The 19,191-nt window shown below is 40.7% G+C and overlaps 1 protein-coding gene across 17 annotated transcripts in view; it reads left to right on the top strand.

Moving 5' to 3' along the window:
• Positions 1–19,191, top strand: part of synj1 (synaptojanin 1) — a 28,483-nt gene that overhangs the window by 4,407 nt on the left and 4,885 nt on the right. For 2 of the 17 annotated variants that reach the window (XM_044221537.1, XM_044221538.1), the window contains exons 6-33: positions 936–1,019; positions 1,379–1,456; positions 3,772–3,833; positions 5,840–5,936; positions 6,314–6,489; positions 6,589–6,670; positions 6,797–6,949; positions 8,695–8,860; positions 9,170–9,193; positions 9,705–9,896; positions 11,008–11,092; positions 11,442–11,582; positions 11,683–11,875; positions 11,961–12,119; positions 12,229–12,385; positions 12,644–12,770; positions 12,991–13,203; positions 13,282–13,360; positions 13,574–13,739; positions 13,866–14,048; positions 14,166–14,204; positions 14,736–14,864; positions 15,087–15,125; positions 16,096–16,143; positions 17,151–17,192; positions 17,958–18,010; positions 18,125–18,314; positions 18,426–18,742. In XM_044221537.1, the coding sequence (XP_044077472.1) occupies positions 936–1,019; positions 1,379–1,456; positions 3,772–3,833; positions 5,840–5,936; positions 6,314–6,489; positions 6,589–6,670; positions 6,797–6,949; positions 8,695–8,860; positions 9,170–9,193; positions 9,705–9,896; positions 11,008–11,092; positions 11,442–11,582; positions 11,683–11,875; positions 11,961–12,119; positions 12,229–12,385; positions 12,644–12,770; positions 12,991–13,203; positions 13,282–13,360; positions 13,574–13,739; positions 13,866–14,048; positions 14,166–14,204; positions 14,736–14,864; positions 15,087–15,125; positions 16,096–16,143; positions 17,151–17,192; positions 17,958–18,010; positions 18,125–18,314; positions 18,426–18,742 (3,474 nt within the window). Of the gene's footprint in view, positions 1–935; positions 1,020–1,378; positions 1,457–3,771; positions 3,834–5,839; positions 5,937–6,313; positions 6,490–6,588; positions 6,671–6,796; positions 6,950–8,694; positions 8,861–9,169; positions 9,194–9,704; positions 9,897–11,007; positions 11,093–11,441; positions 11,583–11,682; positions 11,876–11,960; positions 12,120–12,228; positions 12,386–12,643; positions 12,771–12,990; positions 13,204–13,281; positions 13,361–13,573; positions 13,740–13,865; positions 14,049–14,165; positions 14,205–14,735; positions 14,865–15,086; positions 15,126–16,095; positions 16,144–17,150; positions 17,193–17,957; positions 18,011–18,124; positions 18,315–18,425; positions 18,743–19,054; positions 19,079–19,191 lie in introns of all 17 variants that reach the window. The other 15 variants (XM_044221555.1, XM_044221540.1, XM_044221539.1 and 12 more) reach the window with 15 other exon arrangements.

Here is a 19,191-nt window from a genome sequence, read left to right as displayed (position 1 = left end):
TCATTGGTCAAGCTCCAGTCTGAAGCCCTATACTTTGCAATAGCTTTAAGTTCCTTTATTGAGTAAACTTCAGTCCAGTCAGTATTTCACTTTTATTGCTGAGTCAGCACATTGTCAGAAGACACATGTATATGAATATGCAAGCTTATTTTTCAGCTCTTTGTTGTGGAAAATGACTCAATTAGCATTTTTCCTGTTTCACTAAACAAACACGAAGCTGTAGATTGGACAGAATAACTGGAACTACTACAATTACGATACAATGTAATAGAGTACAACCACATCAATATTTGCTGCCTCAGAAATTACCATAGAAGTCATTCAACGTCAAAGTCTGAATATAAACTGAACATTAGAAGCTTCAGATGTGTAGTAGTAATTGCAAGTTTTTTGTGTTGGATTATATTGTATTGTCAGGTGTTCTGGTCATTTTGTCCAGCCTCTGTAGTGTTGACAGCTTTGGTCATGCTGATTAATGATTTGGACCTCACAAATGTGCCGTCAGCACAGCACAGAAAAATGTAACTGTGACACACTGCCTGTCGTTATGATTTCACCTTTGTGTCCTGACAAACCGGCCACAGACACACATGCTGGTAATGTCTATCCCAATACAGTGAAGTCATCTCCCTCTCTGCATTAGCCTATACAGTGATAGTGATAGAGGAATTAACATTTTGTCAGGTCCCTATGGTTTTAATGGTTTATAAAGGCCGTATTACTTTACATTTCCATAGTTTTTTTAGTTGTTTTTATTTTTGGTTGTTTGGATGGTCAATTGTGTCTGTTTTGAGATGAAATGTTTTTACATGCTCTGTTTTTTCTATTTTTTTTCTCCATTTATTTATTGTTTTAATACAGTATTTTTACAACTACATCTGTGTTTCGTCACATTGCAAATTAACTTAACCAAAGTTTCCTCTTGTATTGTACAGGTTATCTTTCTGGATGACAAAGTCTCATCATTCATACAGATCCGTGGGTCCATTCCTCTTTTCTGGGAACAGCCAGGAATCCAGGTAATGGAAACTAAATCTATCCTGTACAGTTAGCCTTGAATGGTGAATGTGAGGTTTTCATATATTAAACCACATTATATGAAAATCATAAAACAGCCATTCTTTGTGTAGAAGTTCTGACCATTTTGTAAATGCTGCACATGTAGATAAGGCTCACTCAGTCTCAAATGATTGCACAGTGTAAGTGTAAACACTGAACTCTGATGAAGCCTATGGAGTTCTTGCAAAACAAAACAAAAAAACCTTTCATTTGGCATTTGTGTCTGTTAAGACAGTGGAAGGGGAATGAAAAGTCTCCTTGTAATTACACTGGATATCTTTATCCTAGTTTTAACACCTTTTGTCCATGCTGTGTTCAGAAAAAGTCCATTAAAGGTGTTTTGTTGCACCTGAATGAGAATCGGCACCCTAAAGAGCTGGATGAGAACCCCCACCTGGTATAACCTTTTCTTTTTTGGCTCTTGCTCGTGCTGGCGCTTTCATACTGCAGATAAGGGTTTCTCTGTGCAATGCCAAAGCCCAGGGGTGAAAACCAAGGCAATCCCATTATGGAATTTTATTCAGGTCCCACACACAGTACCTGTCCAGGGAATGCTATTTTGGAGATTTAAAGCAGGAACTAGAATCACCCATTAAATGCACACCATAAACAACATCATTGGGATTGTCCTGCCCTTGTCCTGACATTGCACAGACATGTGGATTATATCAGACGTGGGGGAGGTTAATGATAGATATAGTGGTTGGTAAAGGGCATTTTTCTGTTTTCCTCAGCTCCCAGACTTCTTTGGTCAGGTGAGAGCCTGGTCTGAAAACATCCCTTAACCACTTCCTTTTCACTTATTCTGCTGATATTCTTCAGGCAACTGGATAGGTGTTAATTGATAATATGGAAGAATTAGCTGTTAAATCTCTTAGAGGGCCAAGAGAAACCAAGAGAAGCCAAGACCATATTAGTCACCTATTCAGTTCACAAGGTCTATGGTTTGGTCAAAACACAGGGTAGTGGGCTTGGGGTTGTTTTCAGACAGAACTGAACTCCTCCTGCTTATAAAGCACTGTTTGAGCTCTTAGTCCCCCTAGCTATTGTGGCTTTGTAGGCCCCTTTCTCCTCCCCATACTCTCTAATTCATTCCCTGAGCAGGATGAATAGTTTTCGGTTTTATCCAGAAGAAGAGTTATTGATCTTTTTTTACTGTTAGTTTACATTAGAAATAGTCTCTGAATCATACTTGTAGTCTAGTATCATAAACCCTGCTGGGAAAGATGGATATCAGTAAAGTGGTAGGGCTGCCCCCTCTTAGTTGATAAGTTGATGGAGTCCTGGTTGATGACACAATCTTAGTTAATCATATTTTATAGTTTGGGGAAAGAGCCATTAGTGGAATTAGTCATTAGTTATGCTTTATACTCTAGATTTCAAGAAATCCTTCTGAACGACTGCATTCAAACATCTAATGAATTAGTTGAGGAGATTCTATCATTAATAGTAAACAGTTTCTTTTCTCAAGGACCAATCTAGTAAGTGGCATGAGAAATGTCACCTTGAAATATGTTGTGGACATTAAATGTTTTTAGTAGTATAGAACAATCAAAGTGAGTTAAAAAAGGATGATTTGACCAATTACACTCCAGGTGTTATCTGTTGAGCTGTAGTTTATATTCTGGTCTGAGGTGTACAGCTGTAACCTGAGTCCTTTCAGATACCATCTCAGGAAGTTATTAAATATGCATTACATAGACCTGCACAACAGTAGAGAGAGGAAGGAGTGGCAAAATGGCAGCAGCATGGAGTAAAATGTCCAAGCCAAAATAGGCACATACAAACATTCAAGCAGATGAATACAAAGCAGGGGGAAAGATTAGCAGACGGTGCCAAAGAAAGGGAGAAACTGGACAAACCCACAAGGACATTAGTGAGAGTCAAAGTGCACTCAGAAGATCCCAATAATGTCCCCAGAGAAAATGCAGTGGTAATAATGATAGACTGGTTTAGATTTCATTGTGACCTGAATTTAGTGACCAGTAGGATGAAGAGGAGGCAGAAACTGAATGGTGCAGGAGGGATGATGACATTTGATTTTCTGCTTTTCAGATGATAAGCTATTAGAAACAGACAGATATTTGAAAAGCAAGAGAAGATAAAAGTAGGGGATGTTTATGCACAGGCACAGATGTGTACAGAACAACAAGGGAACAAGTAAGGACCCGCAGTGCAGATTGAGTAGATTTCCCTGTTACAGCCACTGCGCAAGGATTGCTAAGCCTGCCGATGTGTGGTCATGCCTGACTTTACTTCTCTGTAAGGCTCTTTGGTGTTTCTCGTGATTCAGCCAGCACCAGAATACTCCCAAAATGACAAAGTGTATGAGAATTAGTGAGACAAAAAGCAAGCAGAGAGGCAAAGGAAAACCTCTATTAAAGGTTCCAATAAAGGTGTTGGAGAGATGACAGGCAACAAGATTTCTCTGCTGCTAAGTGTCTGTCTCTGTATGAACAAATTTCCCTATGCTGCCCCTGTGTTGCTGTTGTCCTATGCCATTCTGTTTTTGTTTTTTTTGCCACTATAAATCCACTGTTCAAATGTTATCCAACATTTCTATCCCAACTTCATTCTTCACCACCAGGTTTTCTGGTCATCTGCAACATGTGTGTTTGTGCAACTTTCTTTTAAAGGATTTGATTTTAAGTAAAGAAGGACACTTTGACTTCTGTCTTTTTTTTGTCTTTTCTTGCTGTCTCTGCCCTGCAGGTTGGCTCTCATCGCGTCAAACTCTCAAGGGGATTTGAAGCAAATGCGCCAGCATTCGAAAGGTAATTAAGATGTCCTGTGTAGTGTGTGTACACAAGTTTGTGTATGTATGTGTGTGAAGGAGTTTTCAGCTGCTTTATCTGGCCTCCAACAGATAATAATGCTGTCTCCTGCAGTTACTGCCCCAGCCACAATAGGAAAAAAGCTCTCCAGACTCTTGAAGGAGAAGATGTTAATTGAAGTGTGTCCTCGGATGCCGGTTTATTGCAGGGAACAGAAAGGACACATTAGTAGCCCTTGTTTAGCTGTCGACCTTAATAACCTGTATTTTATATTTATTGCAGACAGTTTCTTTACAAAAGTCCTTCCTTGACTTTTTACACATCTCTTTTGGAAGTTAAATTATTTTACTGTGCATTTAATTAAATTTGTGTGTGTGTGCTTTAGAGCTTTTTTTCAAATCATCATTAAACAACAAAAAGTATTGAAATTCTTTAGTTATGCATGGAATTCAGATCCAGAGACTATTCTCTTATCATTTTATGCCAATTTTGTCTTCTCAGTAGTTATCCTTCCAAATTCTACTCTAAAAGTTAGAAAAATAGCTACAGTATGCTGCAGCTGTGGACTGGCTCTTTGATTACTCATCTTGTCTTTAGTGGCAGTAAATTGTGGAGACCAGGTGGGCAGTGACAAATATGAGCTTCTTAAAGTGGAATCATCCATTTTTTTTTAATCTAAAACAGCATTTGTCTTGTGTCTTTACAGAAAGTAGCTCAATGTTTGCAAATACCACAACATAATTTTAAGTTTAAATGCTCACGAAGCTGTCAGTCTGATACCAGAGGAACTAGAGGAAGGTTGTTCACCCTAATCACTGTGTCACACCTTGATAGCTCCTTCCTTATCAACTTTCTGTAGCCACCCTGTCAGTCTCAGAGCAGCCATGCTGTTCATTCAGTTCAAGGCAACATGTTGCTGAAAAGCTATGAAGACCACCAGGGGTTCTTTTAATTTCTAGACATCTTGGACTTTATAGACAGGGCTGAGCTCAGTATTAATGTCTGTTTCCCTTTGCTTATTAGTATCTTGAGCATGTCAAGACATGCATGTCAGATGGTGCACCATTTGTATTTCGCAACAAATTAGTCATTTTTTCACACTGAGTAGTTGGCAATGTATCTAGTCTTTCTAAATATCTGTCCAGATCAGGACTTGCGACTCATCCTTTGTGATATATAGTCAGTTTTCTGCAGTGACAGCCTAATATGTCTCTTTTGAAATTCCTTAGATAGTACAAGGCTAACAATAACATCTTTTTATAAACACGGTCACACTAGCAGTAACCTAGGTATGCTTTTCTCTCTGCTGGATGGTGCTGCTGTTCCATCCATATCTACAATATATTAAACCAATTTGATACAGAGGCTCAAGGTTATTTAAGTGTCTCTACTTGGCACTGTCTCTTTCTTTGTCCCTCCGGTCTCTACAATTTTGCAAACAAGCAAACAACAACACATGCCCACCTAAGAAACTGTCTTAGTAAGTACACCCTAGGATTAATCCTCATAATTTGTGTAATGTATTCCTTCAGCTATTTAGGTGCAAGTGTTACAGCTGAAGAAAGATGCACTGAAATACAAATAAGCAGTAAGGCTAATACAGCTTTTGAATTCACTGCACATTAGTATTTCACTGTTGACTCAAAAAGTAAAGCTTGAATCCACATTTACATGGCATTGTTGATGTGTCATGTCCCATTCAAAGTAATTTGCATTCCTTTGCCACACATTTACAAGTAACAGTTTGAAAAAACACAATACAGGCTTGTCAGTGGGTTCATAGTCCTGGTTAAAAAAACAGTACAGTAGAGATGTGGGTTCAGCAGTTGTTGAAATGTGATGTTAATATGAGAGATCTTGTGTGTATTTATCAAGCTTAAGCATTGGTACCAATCATACATACTTTAATATGTTGTGATAAGTGCTGGTATTGGTGCACTATTAGTCTGTGATGCCATTTTAGACCTTTACAATGCTGATTATGTGAGTGTATATGTGTTTTCCAGACACTTCACTGCACTGCGGAGGTTATATGGTAAACAGGTGATCATCAACCTGCTTGGGAGTAAGGAAGGGGAACACATGCTCAGCAAAGCGTTTCAGGTGAGGGGAACCATTCTCTGTCCCTTAACACTGACGTACTATAAGACATTTATGTGATGCTCCTAACTAAACTTAGTCCAAAACACACTGGCAGCAAATGATGCATGTCAAAACAGATGCTGCCTTTATTCTCTTTGTTAATCCACACACCTTGATTTCTTGTCAGGTCACATGTTCGTCTGTGGTCTTGTAGCTGTCACAAAACCACAGAGAACAATCAGAGATTTCCTTAGAATTCAAGCCATTGGTCTTGCATTGATGATTGCATTACTAATGTTGCTTCGTAGGCTTAGGCATCATACCTTGCATGCGCAGCATTTTTGCTTTCAGTTTGGATTTCTGGGTATAAGTCCTGTTCTTCTCTCTGTCACTATCAGAGTCACCTGAAGGCATCAGAGCATGCAACAGCAGTGAAAATGGTGAACTTTGACTACCATCAAAATGTGAAGGGGGGCAAGGCAGACAAACTCCACAGTGTCCTCAAACCCTACCTCAACAAGTTCATAGAGGAGTGTGGGTTCTTTTACTACTCGGGGGAGATGGGCATCGTAAGGTGAGAAATAAATACAAACATGTATAAAGTAGTATTCAATTATATAAAAAAAAAAAAAAAATTTTGTTATTGCTTCTTAACATTATAACATCTTTTTAGGACTCAGGGTGGGACCATTAGGACCAACTGCCTGGACTGTCTGGATAGAACCAACAGTGTCCAGGCCTTTTTTGCCCTCGAGGTAGGAGTCTGACACAGTGTGCAGTATGCTCTTCTTTTGTTATAAAATAGCATTTGCATTTCTTCTGTCAAAAGTCCATTGTTTTTAGTGATGATGCCTTTAGTCTAACCCCCTGTTCCTCACCAGATGCTGCCAAAGCAGCTGGAGGAAATGGGTCTGACAGAGAAACCCCAGCTGGTGGCCAGGTTCCAGGAGGTTTTTAGGACCATGTGGTCTGCCAACGGAGACTCCGTCAGTAAGATCTATGCGGGCACCGGCGCCCTGGATGGCAAAGCCAAGGTACACAATATGGACACACTAAATACACACAAATATACAAGTTCACAGTAAATCTCAATGTAACCATTGAGGCAAAAATGTAATGCTCAGCAAGTTATCAGAGCTGCATTTAATGTAGGATTTCCATGATTTTGTCTGATTTTATGAATTTCAGCACCTGATACTGTTCTAAAGGTTACTTATGGTATAGCTCAGCCTGCTGTAACAACATCCTCCTAATTGTTGATACTGGCTGGGGACATGAAACAGTGAATGACAGCATTTGATTAAAGCAAAATCAGCCAACTTCAGTATCAAATGTGGAAAGAGAGAAAAAGCTTGAGCTAAGGCAAGATGTCTAAAAAGAATTCGATATTTAAGTTTAAACAAAAAATTCAGTTATTTTATTATAAACTTACAGAGTCTCTCATGAGTATCAAACCCTCACAACCTACTGTCACCTAATTTGTGGCCAATTCACCTCAGATCAAGCATGCTCTCTGAAGCCTAACATATGAAATCATGGAAGGGGATACATTAATAGCCACGAACAGAACTGTATGTATACAGTACAAGCAGAAGCCCTGTACTGTATGTTGACAGAACTGAGGACTTAAATTGGTACTTTGGACCTTGATATTTAACCAATATTGCAATGAGTTCTGTATGAACAGTTGATCCTCTCTGAGTGTAGAACTGTGTGCTTTTGTTACTGAACTCTTGTGTGCTATCTCTTTCTGCTGTCCTCTGGACCTCTCTACCTGTGTGGTAAGTTAACAAGCCAGGTGATGTTGTTTTTGAGCTGTGGGTCTATTTCTGGTGCATTAATGATTTCAATGTCTGTGGGTTAAATGATGATGATGGTGATGCAGGACAGGGTAGGTAGGACAGGATTTTATTCCCTTTGAGGTATCCTGGTGATGCATACTGTCCTGACCTGGCAACTCTTGAAAGCTTCATGGAGATCTCTATTGATCTACAGATATCTAGTTCAAAGGAAAAATAGCCATTGCCCTTGCTTGTTGTTGTTGTTGAGTGATCATTTTCCTACTACAGTATCATTTCCAATTGTTGCCTAAATTATCTCGCAACATCTGCTGTCTTGATTGGATAAACCTGGTGGAATCAAAATTATTAGCACCATTAAATCAAACCATGTTGCACATCAATCAGTGAAATTTTGAAGTTGCACCTTGTCTAGCCGTTTTGATCCTTCCCGGTCAGTTCAAAAATTATACTATACTATATTACTTGGGTCTCTCTGGTGTATTCCTCTTTTCTTCTCTTCCATGGTTGGAGTGGAGTAAAGTACAGACTTTTTTTCCCACACCAATTGAGAGTATATCTAATAATTTAGGTGGTTTTATCTAATTGTTTTTAATTTTTTGTAGGGCTGCATGATATGGTAAAAAAAAATCATATTGCAATTATTTTGACAGATATTATGATTTCAAGATGAGTGGGAATAATAATTTTTGCATCACAATTTTAATTTTCACAGAAAAAGCTATTAAAATCATGATGATGTGATTTGTTGGGGTCTGTACCATTCTTACATCTGGAGAACAAGATTTGCAGGCCAGGGCATCTCTGCAGCACTACAGTACTTCATTATTATGCTGTTTTGTCCCAAATTTTACTTTTATCAAAAAATTGCTCTGCTTCTGCGATTTGGATATTGCTTTTGGCCATATTGCGATATCGAAAAATTTTAGATTAATTGTGCAGTACTAATTTTTTGTGTGTGTATATGTGTCTGCTTGTAGGCGGGGAAGCTAAAAGATGGAGCTCGTTCTGTGACAAGGACCATCCAGAACAACTTCTTTGACAGTTCTAAGCAGGAGGCTATAGACATCCTGAGGCTGGGTTCCACACTCAACAGTGATTTGGCGGACAAAGCTCGGGCTTTGCTCACCACTTCCAGTCTTTACGGTAATTTTTTACAACATGGTTAAAATGACGTGTTGTTTCATTGAGTCAACAGATCACATCTTGCCTACAATATTGTTTGAATATTTTGACGAGTGTTGACCCGTATCTGTTGTAGCCCTGTTAGCCAGAAGCTACTCTGCACAATAGAAGGGTTTGTCTGCTCTGTGTCAAGTGGGAAGTGTAATCTCCATGTGTCAGCTCTCTGTCCCAGTTAGATTAACGACTGCTCTGCTAGAATTATCTGTTAAAGCACTGGTTAACCCGCCCTTCTTTCCCTTCTCTCCTCCCTGCTCTTGCGCACAATCTTAGTCACTGAGCCCGTCTTACAATCAGGTATAGTAACTGACATACTGCCCCCCAATGGATGGATCTTTTCATCCCGTCATATAGTTCTCCTATCATTTGTGTTTGCTACTCATTATTGTTCATTCATTTATAATCCAATGTTGGTAGTGGTTTACCCTCTCTGTCTGCTGCATGTCATCAGGCTTTTGCAATAGTGATTAAAAGAAAGAGGATGCTGAATTTTACAATGAACTTTGACATCACTTTAAGTGGAAATTTACAGACAGAAATGAACCATTACCAGGGTTGATTATTTGAATGTTATCTGTATTTCAGTAAGAGTTCTGGTTTGTATCCTTTCTTCCATGCCCCATGTTTTGGGACATTGTTTTGGTGTTCCTCTGTTGTCTTTGGATGTTTTCCCATTAGTTTTGTTGGTTCTGATTAGCTTTTTCCCATTTTTGATTTGTTCCCCTGTATGCCACCCTTCCTGCACACACACACACACACACATACTCAACCATTTTACACTCTAATCCTACTCTCCTCCTCTCTTCAGCCTCCCCAAGAGTATTGCTCGGAATGTGTCAGAACTACCATAAATACACAAGGCCCAAGCAGATCCGGGTGTGTGTCGGCACCTGGAATGTTAACGGGGGTAAACAGTTTCGCAGCATTGCTTACCGCAACCAGACCCTCAACGACTGGCTGTTGGATGCTCCAAAAAAGGCAGGGCATCCTGAGTTCCAGGGTATGTTGGAGTTAATTTATCTGCACTCACTGGTGGGGTGAATGTCATCTCTGGAAATTATGTTTCATAGGGCTGCTCTTATTTATTAGGTTAAAGGAATTGTATGACGTTTTGGTAAATATGCTTATTTACTTTCCTACTGAGAATTAGAGAAGATCAATACCATTCTCATGTCTGTACGCTAAATATGAAGCTACTGCCAGCAGCCGCTTAACTTAGCTTAGCATAAAAACTAGAAACGGGGGAAACAGCTAGCCTGGCTCTGTCAGAAGATAGCAAAAATCTGCATACCAGAACCACTAAAGCTCATTATTTAACACGTTATATCTCATTTGCTTCATCCATACAGAAAATTAAGTGTAAAAACATCACGTTGTGGTTTAAAGGGGTGTTATGAGCCGAACTATTTCTTGGCCGGGCACAGTAACTTTGTAGCGTCTCTGCTGGTTGCTTCACAGTAAAGACAAGACAAGACTTAAGAAAGTGACTATTGGTATCCATCTTCACTTCTAACTCTTGTCAAGAAAGCAAGTTAGCGTATTTCCCAAAATGACGAACTGTTGCTTTTAAGGTGCAAGGCGTTGCTAGTTTGAAGTTTCACAAGTACTTCAGTCTTCTTAACTACTATTCAGGTACTACTTACTGTAGCTGAGGTCCAGGGAACTAAATGGTCAACCACAGCTGATATAGTTCATACTGAGAATTTGCTAGGTGAATGCATTTACTTGTTAACAAGTGGAATCATAAGAATGAGCCTTGAAACATTAAGGTTAAAATAGGTGGCCTTAAAGGACAATTTGATATTTTATAACCTGAGTCTAACTCTCATCATTTTGGGTAGTTTGCCTATAGATTAGCAGCACATTGTACTTATTACTTTCATTATAGAGAAGATCGTTTTCAGTGAAGCACTTGTCTGCTGACGTTATGCTAACCCATAGTTTATTGGCAAAAACTGAAACAAATCCCAGGTGGTTTAAAAAACAAAAAAAAAACATTTTTTTAAAAATTAAATCACTCTACTACTCACAAAGTCTTATGATGTTAATATTTCCTAATCATTTTTGATCTGACATTTAGGTTGAACATTGTGTAATTTTTCTCTTTACAGACAGCAAAGCCAACCCCATAGATATCTTTGCCATTGGTTTTGAGGAAATGGTTGAACTGAATGCTGGCAACATTGTCAGTGCCAGGTATGTGTGCCTGAGATAACTGACCTGTCATCCACAAGAAAGTTGATTTCAAAGGTGGCCATGATTTTTTTCAGATCCTGATTTTGCTCTTGAGATAATAAGATCATTAAGATTAGAAGCTGGAATGCTTAGGCCTGATCCGACAAGGCTAATTTGACTTACCCAGATGTGAATTATTTTGGTTATATACAGTATCTATAAGAAGAACAAAGAGTATTTTGTAAGATCTTAAAATTTAACATGATAAAATGTTGATATTCCCTCTGACTCACTTTATGTTTTTGGCTTGTCTGGGTGTTTTTTTAATTTTCTTTGTCTTTTTCTGCGCATCTTTCTGTTCTTGTCTCAGCACTACTAACCAGAAACTTTGGGCAGCTGAGCTACAAAAAAACATATCGCGGGACCACAAGTATGTGCTGCTTGCTTCAGAGCAGCTGGTGGGAGTGTGTCTGTTTGTTTTCATCCGCCCACAGCATGCACCCTTCATCAGGTATGGACCATACACATTCTCATTAGACACTTTATCTAATTATACTGGAAATCACTGATATGTTAACAAATCTAATCTTGTCATTCAATATGTTTTCCAGGGATGTTGCTGTAGATACTGTAAAAACTGGAATGGGCGGGGCTACAGGCAATAAAGGAGGTGTGGCCATCCGCCTGCTGTTCCACACCACCAGCATCTGCTTTGTCTGCTCCCACTTTGCTGCTGGCCAGTCACAGGTCAAGGAGAGGAATGACGACTACAGTGAGATCACACGCAGACTCAGCTTCCCCATGGTAATAACCATGACATTAACAAGTGAATTTTAAAACACATTTTTGCATAACGTAAGCATAATCACATCCATCTTGTCCTTGCCAGGGTCGTCTGTTGTACTCGCATGACTACGTTTTCTGGTGTGGAGACTTTAACTATCGAATCAGCCTGCCCAATGAGGAAGTAAAAGAGCTAATCAAACAGCAGAACTGGGAAGCCTTGACAGCTGGGGACCAGTTGTTGGACCAGAAGAATGCTGGTTTGGTATGACATACAGCACACGTACTGATAACTTTCACTTCCTCTCAACAGTGTACCATAACACTGAGCCTGGGTTTTTGTAGCCCCTACTGACACAGAAATATTTTAACAGGTTTTCCGAGGTTTTATCGAGGGGAAGTTAGATTTTGCCCCCACCTATAAGTATGACCTCTTCTCAGACGATTATGACACCAGTGAAAAGTGCCGCACACCAGCCTGGACTGACCGCATACTCTGGAAGAGGAGGAAGTGGAACTTTGACAAAACAGGTAAGATGCAAAGCTACTGCAGATAAGTCTAGCCAATCTCCTCCCCTTCTATCTCAGACCTCTTGACTAAAGACAACATTACAACACTGGCAAAAATATGTTTTAGACTTATTTGTCCTGCTGTCCTGCCTGCCTTCTTTCATTCTGTACTTACGTAGAACAAGAATCTAAACTTCTGAAACATAAGGATATGAATACTTTATCTATTTGTATGCTTGTATGCTTCTGTACATATATGTATTTGTGTATGTCTTGCAGCTGAGGAGATGAATGTAGTAGGGGCAGCTTCTACATCTGGGGAGAATGAGGATGATCCAGACAGCCCCTGGTGCCCTGGGACTCTGAAGTACTATGGCAGGGCTGAGCTTAAGACCTCAGACCACAGGTAAGTAACAAGATATATCTGTAAGATTGGAGTGAAATAATAATTGTCAGCACAGTAGTATAATTTGCTGCATTTCCTTCTTAGGTCACATCTGTGTTGTGATATCGAGTGTAACAGACTGATCATATAGACTCTGAAATATAACAATGGTTCTAACAAATATATGGTATTTCTCTTTAATCAAACATCACCATCCTCAAGGTCTCCTGTCTTTCTCTAGGCCTGTGGTGTCGATAATAGACGTGGACATCCTGGAGGTCGACCCAGAGGCTCGGCACCAGGTCTACAAAGATGTCATTGCCCTGCAGGGGCCTCCGGACGGCACCATCCTGGTGTCGCTCTGCTCCTCCGGCCCTGACGACTACTTTGACGATGCACTCATAGACGAGCTGCTGGACAAGTTTTCTCATTTTGGAGAGGTCATCCTGATCAGGTGAGCCTGACATCCCAACACAGACAAGCATGTATCATCTTGAGAAAGACTGCATTGACTATGTCCTTGTTTATGCAGGTTTGTTGAGGAGAAGATGTGGGTGACCTTCCTGGAAGGTTACTCTGCTCTTGCTGCTCTGTCTCTCAGCGCTTCCACTGTAAGTCATCGCTGATTTATATTAATTACTTCTAAGCTGTAGAAATGCTCCCATAAGTCTCACCATTAATAATATAAAATGTGTATCCATCCAATGTCTAAATTCAAAGTCACATAATTTTAATAACCCTTGTGCTACATTCGAAGATATGTCTCAAACGCACACATAAATCACTTTTCTGTAATACTTTTTCGTCACCTGGTTACATCGTAGGTCCTTGGCAAAGTGATTGACATCCGTCTGAAGAGTCCAGGCTGGATCAAGAGTCTGGAGGAGGAGATGAGCGTGGAGAGGATCTGTGGAAGCATCCCCACCTCGGCCAGCTCCACCCTGCTTGCTGAGGACACAGACATGGGCGACGATGATTACGATATGGAAGGTGAGGAGCGATGGTCAAGCAATCCCAATTTATGTGTATGTTTTTTGCCATCACTAATATACAGAGGGCTGTAAAGATTACCAGTTTCAAGAACATGAATTCCTGCTCTCTTGTCTCCTGTACCAGGTGATGTGGATGATGAGGTGGAGGAGATCCTTCCCCAGCACCTGCAGCCTGGAGCAGGCTCTGGCCCTGGATCCTCCCCTCTCCCCTCCCCCCGCAGTAGTCCCTGTCCTTCCCCCACCCACGGAGAACCTGCAGCCCCCAGCAGGCCTAGTCGTGCACCACACCCCTCCCGACCATCACAAGGTAAATACAGCATGTGCAGCGTGACACTAAAACTACAGTCTAATCATCTGCTCAGGCTCCAGTCTCTACCTGCTTGAATATAAACTGTAATTTTGTTCTGTTTGTAATGCATGGAAGCAGATTTAAGTCCATCATCACTGAGGAGAGAAATTCCAGGTAAAATGTAATGTGTGACAAATTAAACTATGTTTAATGTTAGAAGGGTTGTGGTGTGTCTTACAGTAAACTAACTTGTTTCCTTTTGAAACATGTTTTATGGTGCAGTATTAAAATGTGTGCAGTGTTGGCTTCATCTTTTCTTTGGTCTGAATGGTCTGAAACACTTAATCACAGCTGTGCGCAAGGAACAAATGGTAGGATAGGACAGTGTTGAGAGATGTTTGTCTGTATTACTTTCAGAAATAGGGCACATGTCTTGATATGTTAGACTAGTGTGATGTCAAAGAAAATAACCTATTTGTATGAGAGCATAAGGCCATGGTCTTTTCCAGAGAAATATAAATTTAGAGGATACGTTACAAAAATATTTTTCTGTATTGGGTGAATGTGCAAGTTCTCACAGAGTGTATAAACTGTGCAGTCACAAATATTCTGGAAACAATTGCAAATGGTGAAAAGTTGTTCCTCAGTTAAACCATTCCCTTTTCATTTATATATTTGCAACTCTTTTATTTTTTTTCCTTCCAGGGCCTCCTGTTGACTTCCAGCCTGGTGCCCCCACATCTCAAGGCATGGAGCCCAAACGCCCACCTCCCCCTCGTCCCAACCTCCCCCCAGCCAGACCAGCACCCCCTCAACGCCCACCACCACCTTCAGGTAAAGTATCGTCCTTAACCTTCTTGTGTGCAGGTGATTAAAGCCTAATTTTCTGACATTTGAATCACAGAAATATAGCTTGCAACCTTAGTCTGAGCAGCTAAATAAAATCCTACATAAGAAGTGTGGATATATAATTTTTCAGAATGGCACAGTATGAGACACTTTAGGCAGATGTTAACATTTTCACCTTTATCCCACTGCTTCTCCTCATTCCTGAAGGAGGCATGAGCCCTCTGCCAGTTAGAAAGGACTCTGGAGGTAAAGTGATTGCTGTGGAACTGTGTCTTTATGTGCTTACATCACTGAAGCATTAAAAGTAGTGGCTGCTGTTTTCCATCTGACACTACACACAGAGAAGCACATTGAATTAGTGTCGATTCAGTAAGCTGTCATCATCAATAATTCATTGAAACACATAATTCAACTGTCACAGAGGTGCTCCTGAGCATGTAAAACCTGACTTTGGGGCTATATATATATATATATATGACTACTGACAGTTTACTGCAGTACTTTAGACCATGCTTTATTGTCTCTTAGCGCTTCCTTTTGACTTAGCATTGCACAGCCTGCCCACAATTTTTTCTTTTGCTCATTGAGGTCCATTCTGCATAGTACAAAGTTAGCTTGCAGATGATTGTATGCTACTTAAACAAAAAAAGTGTATTTATTCACTGAAACATCAACATGACATGGACCGTCACCTAGATCTGGATGTACACACCACTGGGCAGCTTTTCAACTTGTTAAAACATGGGATGTTGCCAAATTATCTACCCAAATCAATCTCAGAATAAAATTTGAAGTGGAAATAGCTCATGCTTGATTTTAGATGAACAACTCCTAGGTTAAGTTCGTGTTCATGAGGTTTTCGAGTTGAGAGGTGGTGAATAACCACTTAGGTCAAGTTCAAAATGCAGTGCCTCTTGTGCATCATCTAATCACTCCACATAATATGTGATTTTGGTGAATGTAAATTCTTAACTATCCCTCCTCTGTGGTATATCTGTGAGTACTGTTGTATTATTGTTATTAACTGTCCTAGACATTGTTGCCCTTATTTGAATTTTTGTAATGTGGGAGTAGCTGGTAGGTCATGATGTATTTTTTTTTATATTGTGACACCAACACTGCAGCTAAAATCTTTTATTTTTAATTTGTTGTTTTTTGTTATGTTCCCTGCTGTACTTTATTTTGAAAATACTGTTTTCCCTCTTTGACTTTTAAGACTGTGGCATATGTCCCAGCCCACTGCTTGGTAGGAGAGGCAGTGAAGGTAACTGGCAGTGTGTCTTTAAATGTCATCTGACCCCTGTAGTCTTACACCCAGTCATCAATGTTAGTGATGCTTTTTTTATTTATTTTTTACATTGATGGATCACCATTGACCAATCCTGCATCATTATGGGCCATCTTAGTCTTGTGTGTGTGTGTGTGTGTGTGTGTGTGTGTGTGTGTGTGTGTGTGTGTGTGTGTGTGTGTGTGTGTGTGTGTGTGTGTGTGTGTGTGTGTGTGTGTGTGTTGGAGAGAGTGTTTGGTAGCCTGTTGTAAAAATGTAAGCTTATTTAAATGAAAATAAACACAGAATGCAAAAACAAAAGAGGTTAAAGGGCTAGAGGGACAAAGTACACACTCATAATTACTGTGCCACTGGAGGCAAATTCAGACTTTTCTACCCAAAAGACAAAATTCAGTGTATTACATCCCTACCAATTAGCGTCAAGTGTTAAGGATTAATAAAAACAACAAAGAAGAGAAGGGCATGCATTTTTCCTAATGAGACTTAATTTTTTCATTGTAAACATTTGTATTGGGGACTGAAAGTAAATATCACAACTTGTGCAAGAAAGAGGTTATGCATCAAAACAAGGCTACTTTAATCAGGAGTCATGAGGTACACACAGAAGACCATCTGACTCAAATGGTTACGCATAGTGAGGAACAGGATACCACTCTATCAGTATGAACTAAACAAATATTAATTTGGTGATTATAGTCTTTTGATAACTGGGGAAATAACTTGAGTTAAAGTAAAATTCTTTTTGTCCTGACTTAAAATGGTCTTTAAGTCAGCTCTTTACACTAATCCACTATGGTTAGTGGGGAAATCCTTCTCAGACTCACAGCATCTCAGGCTTCACTCCTCTGCTGCATTATTACCACCATACACTATTTCTAGTGCTTCTTGTAAAGTGTTGCTATTGGGAACACCTGCTTCCTGTGACCAGTATTCCACTCTTGTGTATAACAGTAATGTGGTTTGGTTTCCTTTGTGCTGCAAAGGACCAAAAAGCCCCGCTCTTCCTCGGCCAGATGCTGCTGCAGGTGAGTGCCACAAAGCATGACGTAGCCTCACTTAGCGTTAATGTACCAATAAAGACAGGATTGTTATTTTGTTATGTAGGTTTGTATTTTTCCCATGAAAGCCCATCTTTGTGTGGAGTTTTCTTGTACTTGCTGGGAGTGACACAGGGCTGAGATTATCCCTGTTTGTCCACTATAATCCTGTGTTATGTGTTTATGACCTGACACAAATTAAGCCTCTCCCAGGGTGGAGGATAGGGTTTGGTTGCTTAGCCTATCGGTGACTTGGCCTGTCTTCACCTGACCCATTTAAATGTTGTGTGTGTGGTTAGCTGAATATCTCTGTCACATAAAGGGTGGTTAGCAGGGTTGACTTACGTTTGGTGACTGTACACAGGAACAGACATCTAAGTCGCGTGGGAACATGTTTGCAGGCTCTGAGAGAGATTCAGCAAGAGAATAGTGAAAGAAGAGGTGTGTGCTTGCAAGCTGTGGTAAGCATTTGTCTCACAGAACAAGGCCTGCCTCTCCTTCAGACCTCCTGCAGCTCAGGAATGACTGAGTCATCATTAATAATGAAGTCAGCCATAGGGAATTTGGTTTGTAATAGGTTGGGATGGGTTTGCACTTTATTGTTTTTCATTCTCTTGAACCTCCCATCTCCCTAAACGCTCCTGCTATTCCTTACATCTCTCTCTAGGGGGCCACAGCCCACATGATAAATACGAAATAGTACAAATCTTTTTGTTGCTAATGTAGCTGGTTTGTCTGTCTTAACTCTTTCAGGTCGAGGCCAGACAGCAGTGGGAGCTCCTGGACCTGGAGGTGCTCCCAGACCGGTGTGTTTACAACTCTGATTATTCGTGACAAACAAGAGTTTGAGTATTCTTTTTCTGATTTTTACCCTAATTTGTTAATTTCTCCCTATGCTCTATTCCCTCTTCGTCATCCAGAATATCCCTCCTCGAGCTGGCGTAATCAGTATGCCCCCTCAGTCTCGCCAACCACCTCCCTCTCACCCTGGAGCACCCAGACAAATCCCAGAGGTGCATCCTGGGGCCCCTCGGCCCATCCCAGACACCCACCCCGGAGCCCCACGACCTGTGCCCAGTGCACAGGCCAAACCGACTGACCTGCCTCTGGGTAAGGAAATGTGATTTAACAGAGGGCAGTATACTAGATTATTAACAATAGAATATTATTAATGTGATACGGTGAATTTAAGCCTTAACTCTGTTCTGTATCCTTGCTTAGGTCCTCCACTCTCAGGACCGCCTCCTACAGCGCCCCCTGCAGTGAGACCCCAGGTTCCATCACCCATGCAGCCACCCATGCAGCCCCATCCAGCTGCCCCTTCAGCTCAGTCCCAACTCCCACCACCGATGCAGCCCACACATCCAGCTCCAATCCATCCACAGCAAATTGCAGCTCCTAAAGCAGGGCCCCCTCCTGCTGCTGCCCCTGCTGGGCTTCCACAGGGATTAGCCTCTCCTAAACCCCCACCACGCTCCCGCTCCTCTCATGCTCTGCCGCCTGATGCTGCCAAGTCTGAGATAGCCCCAGCTGAGCAGGTTGGTGCCAACTTCCTTTTCATAAAATTGTTGGAATTTCAGCAACAGAACAAAGAACACTAACATAATTATCTGTTGAGTACACTGAGATTTTTGTGTTTGCATGTTGTTAAATCATGTTCTACAGATTCTTGCTCAAATTCTGCTCATTAGAAAAGATATTTTATGCTAAATCATGATATCTGTAGGAGGTGGAGACTGCGACAATAGGAAAATAGCCTCTTCTCCTTTGTCTCACATCAGATGAGCTTAGTTATCTGTGTCATTCTTCCTGCTTTTGTCTCTCTGATACATTTGTCTCTCTCTCACAAGCTGGAGAAGCCCTCAGGGTGACAGGTACTGATATTAAACCACCTCTTTGTCTCATCCTCCATAGCACAACAGTCCTCTGCTCTGATGTTATTACCTCATACATAACACCCAGTAACCTCCTCCTCCTCCTCTCTCAT

This window comes from Siniperca chuatsi, linkage group LG14 (assembly GCF_020085105.1).
Source record: "Siniperca chuatsi isolate FFG_IHB_CAS linkage group LG14, ASM2008510v1, whole genome shotgun sequence".
Classification (NCBI taxonomy): Eukaryota; Metazoa; Chordata; class Actinopteri; order Centrarchiformes; family Sinipercidae; genus Siniperca; species Siniperca chuatsi.
The sequence above is the reverse complement of the archived record's forward strand: the minus strand, read 5'-3'. Positions and strand labels throughout refer to the sequence as shown.